This window comes from Equus asinus, chromosome 9, assembly GCF_041296235.1.
Source record: "Equus asinus isolate D_3611 breed Donkey chromosome 9, EquAss-T2T_v2, whole genome shotgun sequence".
NCBI classification, from domain to species: Eukaryota; Metazoa; Chordata; class Mammalia; order Perissodactyla; family Equidae; genus Equus; species Equus asinus.
The window spans coordinates 43,505,524-43,514,101 of NC_091798.1; the positions used below are offsets into that span (position 1 = coordinate 43,505,524).

Consider the following 8,578-nt stretch of genomic DNA (forward strand, 5'->3'; position numbering starts at 1 on the left):
TACACCCACTCTTTGAGCCAGCTCCAGTGACCACAGGCCATGGCTTTGCTGCTGTACAACCTATGGCAACCTCCCTCCGGACCTGGCCTTGTGCTCTGGCCACCAGGGCTGCTGGCCCAACAGGGTCTGCTCACACTCTAGGAGTCAGGCCTGCTGGCACTGACACCTGGCACCTGCCCCAAAACTCTTTCAGGTCTTCTCACAGGATCTGGGCCACGGGCCTGGGTCTCCCAGCGCCTCAGAACAGCAGGCCTGTCTGGCCAGAGGGAATCACACGAATGAGAAAAGCAATGCTGCCTCCGTATTGTCCGGTGGAGCAGGGGGCGTTGGATGTGTGCGCGTGCTGGAGTCTGGGTGTGCAAGTGCGTGAAGCAGACCGTGTGAGGGAGCGAGATGGTAGCGGATGTGTGAGTGTGCGTGTGCGCGCGTGACTCCGAGTGTGCGCTGCTGCAATCGGTCCCGGGGCAGGCGGCGGGCGGGCGGGGACGGTCTCCTCCTCCCACCGCGTTGAGAAATCTTAGTGAGTCACCGAGTGGTTCTGCATATTAATGAGCTCGCTGCCGCGAGGGCAGGAGCGGATTTAAAAGAGGCCTGGGCAGGCGGAGGGAGGCTGTGCAGAGAGCGCGGAGCCGAACGCAGAGCGCAGAGCGCAGCGCACAGCGACAGCCCCGAGGCACCCACCGACGGGGGCAGCGGGAGCCAGTCGAGCCGGGAGGCGCGCTACGGGCAGAGAGAGGCGACCCGGCGGCGTCTCCGGCCGCTGCACGGACGGGCGGGGCGCCCTCCCCGAGTCCCTGCTCTCGCGCCGGGCCCCTCCGGCCAGCATGAGGCTCCTGACGGCCACGCTGCTCCTGCTGCTCCTGGCGCTGTGCGCCGCGCGCGTGGACGGTGAGTGCCCCTGGAGGTCCCTTGTCGCCGTCCTGTTCCGTCCTGGAGAACCCAAGCGCCAACTGCTAGGCTTCCTGGGCCCTCGGGGGTTCTGGGTGGGCACCGAGGGCGGTCGAGGGGTGGGAGACCCCGCGAGCAACTGAGCGGCCCCCCGCGCGCTCTCTTGCAGGGTCCAAATGCAAGTGTTCCCGGAAGGGGCCCAAGATACGCTACAGCGACGTGAAGAAGCTGGAAATGAAGCCAAAGTACCCGCACTGCGAGGAGAAGATGGTTATGTGAGTTCTTGCTCCTCGCTGCGAGCGTGTGCGCGCTGCTTTTAACCCGGTGCTGGGGCACAGCAGGGGGCTGGGTCGGGCTAATGAACGTTTCTCGCTGCCTTCGGCAAGGCCGTGGCGAAACCTTTTGTAATTGCCCAGAGAGTCCTTAGGACGCTGGCGCGACAGTCTGGAAGAGAGTTTGGAAAGAGAGAGGGTCACTGTCCCGCGCTCCGGAAACAGCCTCTCGGAGGAGTTCCCCCTCGCTGGGATTCAAATGCGTAGCCTTGGTGTTTGCACTGCCCACCTTTCTAGGGCAATCAGGGTTAAGTGGCTCCCATGAGCCGATTTAGAACACCCAGATTGAAATCACTCACAACACACCCAGAACTCCTGAACTCTCGCCCAAACTGGGAGGCAGGCTGCCTTCCTGTTACGGGAGAGAGGATGGAGCAAACATCATCTCAAGTCCTCAACCCCGCTGTTCAGATCCTTTTTCCATTCAGGGCACTATGGGCAGCCAGTTTTTGGCTTCTAGTGATTTCATTTTGAGAATGAACCTGGCTCTTCCGTCACCAGCTGGACGCCTGCGGGGCCCTGAGCCTGAGCAGCGCTGTGGAAAGTGCTCTGCTGGGGTTAACTGCCACGCGGCTGGAGCCCGGCTTGGTGGGGATGCAGGGAATATTTTTAAAACTGGGGCAGAGTGAGAGAACACTGAGTTTCCTTAGTCCTCTGTCTCCCAATTAACCACTTGAGGCCAGCACCACTGTTTCCCCATCAATAGGCTCTTGGCCAGGAAGGGAGCCCTTGGCAAAGCAGCTACCAAATTTCTGCCACAGACCATTGCCCCTCTTCCCCTCCTCCCAAAACAGGACACACTTTATTCACAGTCTGGGCAAGCGCCTTCAGCCTGCTGGACCTGCTGGCCCAAAAGCCTCCATGTAGTCCGTGGGGGCAGCCCCCAACCCCCACTGCCACCTGGGGGCTGCACAGTCGGCTGAAGTTAGGGGAATTCGCAAAGCCAGCCGGCCTGAGCTGAACCCCACTGCCTCCCTTCCTGGGCACCTAAATTAACCTCCCATCCCTGCCCCTTTGCCTTGCAGACCAAGTCCAGAAAAACTGCCAGAAAATCTTTTTTGATGGGGGCCAGGGGTCACCTGAGCTGGGAGAGGAGCTACAAGCCCCTCCTGGCTCCCAGCTTGGGGGCCAAAAATGACCAGGACTTGCAAGTCAAGTCTGCACTCCTCTAAGTGCTGAAAAACGCTGCACACACAGGCTGGTTGCTGAGACCCTGCAGGAGAGAAGTAGCGTATGCAGTGCAGGGACATCTCCGAAGGACAGAATCCTCAGTAAACAGGCTTGCTCTTTTTCTTGGCTAAACTTTTCAGAATAGAGAGGAAACTGACAGCCGGGCAATTATGCGAGAAGGCTTTATGCTGCCTTGTGAGAACTTGCAGGGGCCTCATGAGATCTGCACACCCTCTCGAAAACCTCCACCCCACACCCAGAGCCCCCATCCCGTCCCTGAAGGGCTATGGGTCCTCTCCCCTCTCCAGCTCCTGAGACTCTCTAGAGCAGAGGAGGGGCCAGCACTTTTTTCCAAAGCAGGTTTTCAGCCACAAAGGCTAAACCAAAGCAAGTTTTCTAGCTCTCTCAGAATCACCCCAAAATCTCTGATGAGGCTGGGGGAGGCAGTCTGCTTTGCAGGTGGGTGTCCTTGCACCTAGAGGGCCTGGGAGAGTCCAGATTCTAAAAAGGGCAATTTGTGTCGTATGTCTGCTGAGCTCTTGCCAAAACCTTCAGCACCCAGAACTGCTGAGGAGAGGGATGCAGGACCCAGAATTTCTGAGTAATTGCTGGGGACAGAAATCCTCATGTCTTCACCTCACAACCAGTTTCCACAGTCCCAGTGTTTGGCCGGAGCATTTGAGCACTGTGGTGGGAGGGCTGAGCATCCTTCTCCTGCCTCCCCAACCTCAGCCTGCACACTGACTTAACTGGGAAGGGGATTTTTATCAGCCTTTGCATGTCCTTTCATTCCAAGTGCAAAAGCAGCATTTCTGTAGGCAGAAAGAGCAGTGCACGGGCTAACTTCCTGCAGAGTGACTAGGTGCTCTGGGGGAGGGGAACAACTACACAGCCCTCTGGAGCCTGCCACCTGCTCAAGACCTAGAGGGAGGGACAGGACACAGGGAGCACCAGGTCTCACAGACAGGGCCAGCAACATCAGGGCCCAGCACTTGGCATTAGCAGAAGACCGGAGCCTGCCCCGGGAAGCTTAGGCCATGCTGGGGGCCCTGGAAATTCAGAGCACAGGGAAGGGATGAGAACAGGTTGCCCTGAAACATTCTGCCCCCACTCTGGTGGCAAGATTTGATTTTCCCTCCCCGTCAATTGGGAGACTCAGAGTTCATGGAGACCCTGTTCCCTTCTGGAACTTGGCCCATGCACCCTGACACTTTACCTTTAGGAGCCTGCAGGAGCTAGCTGACCTCTCTCTCTCCCTCCCTGCTCTTCCCTCTCCAACTTCCAACCTCCCCTCTTTGCCCTCCCCCATTCCCCAGCACCCTAGTCCTCCTCCATACCGTGTTCTTGCTGCGACCTCTCAGGAAGTGACATCCACACCTCTTGCCTTCACCTTCCTTGTCCACTAGGTGGTCCTTCATTCTTGAACATCATCCTTCCTCCCCTACCCAGAAGCTTCCTCCTCAGTCTTGCCACCCTGGCCCACCCCTGGCAGAGAGCGGCCTAGCAGTTCCAGGCGGCAGTCTTGCCTCCCCGTCCTGGCTGGAGCTCGCACTATGGCTTCTCTTTCTCCTTGGCCATCTCATCTTCCATGACAGCTATGAATAACAGTAACTCTTCACTGTGCATCTACTAGGCGCTAGGCACTTTGCATAGATTACATCCTCTAATCATCTCAGTAACTTTAAAAGGCAGATCCTGTTATTATACCCATTTTACAGATAGGCAAACTGATTCAGAGAGGTTACCCAAGATCCCACAGACAGACCTGGGATTCAAACCCAGGCCCTACACTCTGTACGAAGCCACTGCTTCTCTACCCCATGGCAAGGCCTCCACTGGGTGTTGGAACACTGGCTGGGAGAAGCTAGAAGGGAGGTCTTATTTTCCTCCCCTTCATGCTCAGGAATCAAAATGGGCTTCGAGGCCAACAAGATTCAGCTTCAGGATCACTAATGCCCAGCCCCAGGACCATCTGCAGAGGATCTGCGGGAACTGGGGCTTAAAGGGTCAGACAAAACCATAGCATGTGCCAAGCATGTCCAAGCCTGCCTTGGAGCTCCTCAGATCCAAGGAAAGAGGTCTTGGCATGCGCGCCTTGCTGGTAGTGGCTCTCTCTGCCTCTCAAGGCCAGGTTCAGAGGAGCTGGAAGCATCCTCTGACCTTTGTTCTCCAAGGGAGGCATGAGCCCTGTAGACAACACCCTGCGTGGGGGTGGGGATGGGGGTGGGGAACTGTCCAAGACTCCAAGGGCCCCGGGGGGAGAAGTGAGAGCCGATCACTCCATACGCGGTTAGACCCTAACATGGAACCAGAGATTTAAGGGACACCCAGAACCTTCCGAAGAGCCAGCCAGGGAGTGAGCACATGGGTAGGCTCCCTTGAAGAGAGGGAAGAGGCCACAGTCTTTCAGTGCCCTGACTGGGAAACTCCCAGGGCCACCCACGGGCCACACTGAGGGACTCTCATTCGGGGTCCTCAATCCTCCTCCCTATCCCGTTCCATTTTAGCATCACCACCAAGAGTGTGTCCCGGTATCGGGGTCAGGAGCACTGCCTGCACCCCAAGCTGCAGAGCACCAAGCGGTTCATCAAGTGGTACAACGCCTGGAACGAGAAGCGCAGGTATGCCCTGCCTCCTTTCACCTTCCTTCCCACCTTCCCACCAGATACAGATCCTAGACCCCTTCTAGGCCATCTAGCCCTATCCAGTGGGTGAACATCCCCCACAGTAGCCACAGTAAGCAAATCCCCAGACACTGCTTACATACCCCTAAGGACAAGGAACTCACCACTTAACAAAGCAGGCTATTGCTCTGTTGGACAGTTGTAAGCATCAACAATTTACTCTTTTATGAACTAAAGTCTGTCTCATTCTAACTTCTATGTTATAGTCTTAATTCCTCTTCTTATTTAAGTAACAAGTTCTTTGACCCTCAGTTTCCCTCTGTCAAATGGCTGGGCAAGCACCTGGCATGGCTCTCTCTGTGATTCTTGTGGGGCAAAAGATGACCACTTAAGTAACTGGATTTATTAATATAAAACTGTGGCTACGACCACAAGGTGAACAACATATTCTCCCCTCAGGGTGCCCATGCCCCCTGCTGCCCAGACACCTGATAAACTCCTTCTCATGCAGGTGCAGGGAGGGACCGTGGGTTCAACCCTTAAAAGTCAGAGCCACTCTTAACCACAGGGAGCAGCAGTGGGCAGATAACCAGACCCTGAACCAGACCCTTGCCCTCTCTGGGCTTTGTTTCCCCATTGGCCGAAGATGGCTTCCCAGCTCTGATCTCCCGGGGTCCGACATGACCAGCTCTCCCCCAGCTGACACTTGGGCCAGCCCAACCCCCGTACCTGAGCCGTTTGTGCTGCCTCCAGAACTGCCTTGTCTGCACTTGCTTGAAATAGAAAGTGATGAGAGAGGGAGATTATTTTCTATAAACCTGATGGGAATGAAGCCCTCTCTCTGGTCAGGGCAGGCAGCTCACATGGTAAAAGCAGGAGCTGTCCCGTCCACTGTCCGTCACCCTCCAGGCCCTGCATCATCAAAAGTGGGACAAGGCTAACCCCGAAGCAGTTCATGGCGAGGTTGAGAACACCTTCATCGACTCCTGGGAGAGACTCAGGCCTTTGGTGTACTCTGCCCTCCTCCCCCGCCTCCCGTAACATTGGCTGCTACTTCAATAAAGAGGAGGCGGGCATGGGCCCTGCAGCCTGCTTTTTATTTCTGCAAACTCCAGTAAAGAGGGCACCTCTGCTACCAGGCCTCCCATCACTTCATTACAAAATGAGTTCATCCCTCTTTCTTGGAATGCTGAGGTGTTCCGCAAGAGAAGGGGGCAATCCTTTGCCCTCCTCACCTCTCCTACCCCCGTAAAAGACAGAAAATGTTTCTGTGAATGCAGAATGGAGATAAAGGAGCTACCTTGAAGTCCTCTTTGCAGAGAGAGGGAGAGAAAGCTGACCAAGGGTAGAAGGAGAAGGCAGTGGGCTGGCCCAGGCCCGTGGGGGCCAGTCCAGAGACTCTGAGCATCGCAGAGCCCAGAGTGTCTGGCTGCCACCAGAAGCAGCAGCATCAGTCATTTGATTTCAATGCATAATTAGATGTCTTACTCAGAAATCAGGAACGAGGCAGAGGGACCAATGGGGAGTCTGAGTGTGAAGTGTGGCCCTAGGGCAGCCATGGGGCAAGAGAGAAGGGACTGAAGTCCCTAAATCGAGATGGTTTGGGAGATGAGGGGAACAGTGAGCTTGTGAATGCACACAGCCCTGCCAACAACGAAGAAGTGAGCTCGAGGCACGGCCTCGGTGACAGTCCCAGCCCCACTAACCACCCTTCAGTCTTCAGGTAGCAGCTTCTAGAACTGGTGTTTTTCTGGAGGACATTCATTCTTTGGGCAAAATACAAAGAAAGATTCAAGCCTAAGTTGAGGGAGGGGATGCCTCTCCTCTCCCACTCCTCCCACCCCCGTGCTGCAGACAGACCTCGTTCCCACCACTGACATTCAGTGTTCCTTGGGCAAATCTTAAGTCTCTTGTGCCTCAGTTTCCTCACATACAAAGAGGGGTTTTTTTTCATAAGGCTTTGAGGATAAAATGAGATTGCAGAGATGGAAGCTGTTTAGAAAGCACATATCCAGATTTGGGAGGGCTTTTGTGGTCCATGTGGCGTCATCCTCTGAGATATCCCCCCCACGTCTGTGGGCCCCTGCAGTCCTGGGAGGGGGCACTCCTGAAGACAAGAATGAAGCAGCTTAGCCACCGGCCTGTGCATTGCCTGAGTCATGTCCCGAACCACTTACGCGAGTCTTTTCTCTTCCCAGAGTCTACGAAGAATAGGGTGAAAAGTCCCTGATGGGAAGACTTCACACCAGTTGGGAGATGAGCAAAGGACTTCGCAGATAAAAAAAAAAAACAAACCCTTTCTTTCTCGCAGGCATAAGACACAAATTATATATTGTTACAAAGCACTTTTTACCAAGGGTCAGTTTTTACATTTTATAGCTGTGTGCAAAAGTCTTCCAGATGTGAGACCCGTCTCTCTTGCGCTCCAGGCTTCATCACAGGCTGCTTTTTACCGAAAAGGGGGGAAACTCATGCCTTTCCTTTATTAAAAAAAAAATGTTTTTTGTATTTGTCCAGACATCATTGTACATCTGAGCTTTATAACCGCCTGGGAGGAACAGGGAGCTTGGTTGAGACATTTCATAGCAGCGCTGCTCCGTTCCTAGCGCGGGAAGCTTCCGCTCCGAGGTCCTGGCGCCTCGGCACAGCTGCCACGGGCTCTCCTGGGCTCAGGGTCACCACCGGCTCGGGGAAACTCAGCAGCCTCCCCTGTCGCTGGGCAAGGAGGAGCAGATCCCTCTGCATCTGTTCTCTGAGGAACTCGAGTTTGGCTGCCAGAGAAAAGTGCTCCACCCCCGGTTAATTTTTACCCGCTCTAGGAAACATCTCCAAGGTCCAGGGATGGCGAAGCACAGGGTCCTTAAGGAAGGGGTTGGGTCTTCTCTCCAACCTGAGGGTTTGTGAAAGGTTCACGGCTTCGGTATTCAACGCTCTGGAAGCACGTGAAGTTCCCGACACTGTTAGCGAAAACCTTAGGAGAAAACTTAAAAAGGTATGAATCCATGCACAACATACAGCTACAGACACACATTCTCTTGACGAGGGAGAGCCTTCAAAGCGCATTTCTTCCCCTCATCGCAATGGAACATGCAGTCCTCAAGCGATCTATCTGTGATTCCCACATCCCTCTCCAGGGATGAACAGGGCAGCCGTCCTCTGAAAGCGGAGATGACCACCACCCCCTCCTTTGTAAATATACTCTTATGACGCCCCCTCCACACGCTGCCCCTTCAGTACATGCCGCTGGGCACTGCTGTGTCATATGCTATGTAAATGTCGGAAACCATTAGCGATGCATGCAGGTTTCATATTCTTTCTAAGATGAAAAGAAAAGTAATAAAATATATTTGAAATGTATGAAAATTCTGGCTACTGACCTCTTTTTCTATTTAGCTAAACCAGGATGACACTCAAATGTTGACCACGTCCTGGATAAACAGGGACAAATGTATTAGGAAGGAAAACTGGCATTTCCCAAATACCTGTCAACGCTGTCACTTCTATGGAATGTCGTTACAGTCCCCAAGACAGAAGCCAGGCCTCCAGGCTAATGCTTCTTCCCGA

General features: G+C 54.6%; 1 protein-coding gene across 1 annotated transcript; it reads left to right on the forward strand.

Moving 5' to 3' along the window:
* The first annotated feature begins 254 nt into the window (after positions 1–254).
* On the forward strand, positions 255–8,377 carry CXCL14 (C-X-C motif chemokine ligand 14). Its single transcript, XM_014828449.3, has 4 exons — positions 255–888; positions 1,058–1,163; positions 4,898–5,011; positions 7,213–8,377. The coding sequence occupies exons 1-4, from the start codon at positions 825–827 to the stop codon at positions 7,226–7,228; spliced, it is 300 nt and encodes a 99-aa protein (XP_014683935.1). The 5' UTR covers positions 255–824; the 3' UTR covers positions 7,229–8,377.
* Positions 8,378–8,578: the final 201 nt, after the last annotated feature.

Bases quoted from the DNA above. Each gene is read 5' to 3' on its own strand.
- CXCL14 (XM_014828449.3), top strand. From the start codon at position 825: ATGAGGCTCCTGACGGCCACGCTGCTCCTGCTGCTCCTGGCGCTGTGC. The intron at 889-1,057 runs GTGAGTGCCCCT...GCTCTCTTGCAG, and splicing joins GTGCGCCGCGCGCGTGGACG to GGTCCAAATGCAAGTGTTCC. The intron at 1,164-4,897 runs GTGAGTTCTTGC...GTTCCATTTTAG, and splicing joins TGCGAGGAGAAGATGGTTAT to CATCACCACCAAGAGTGTGT.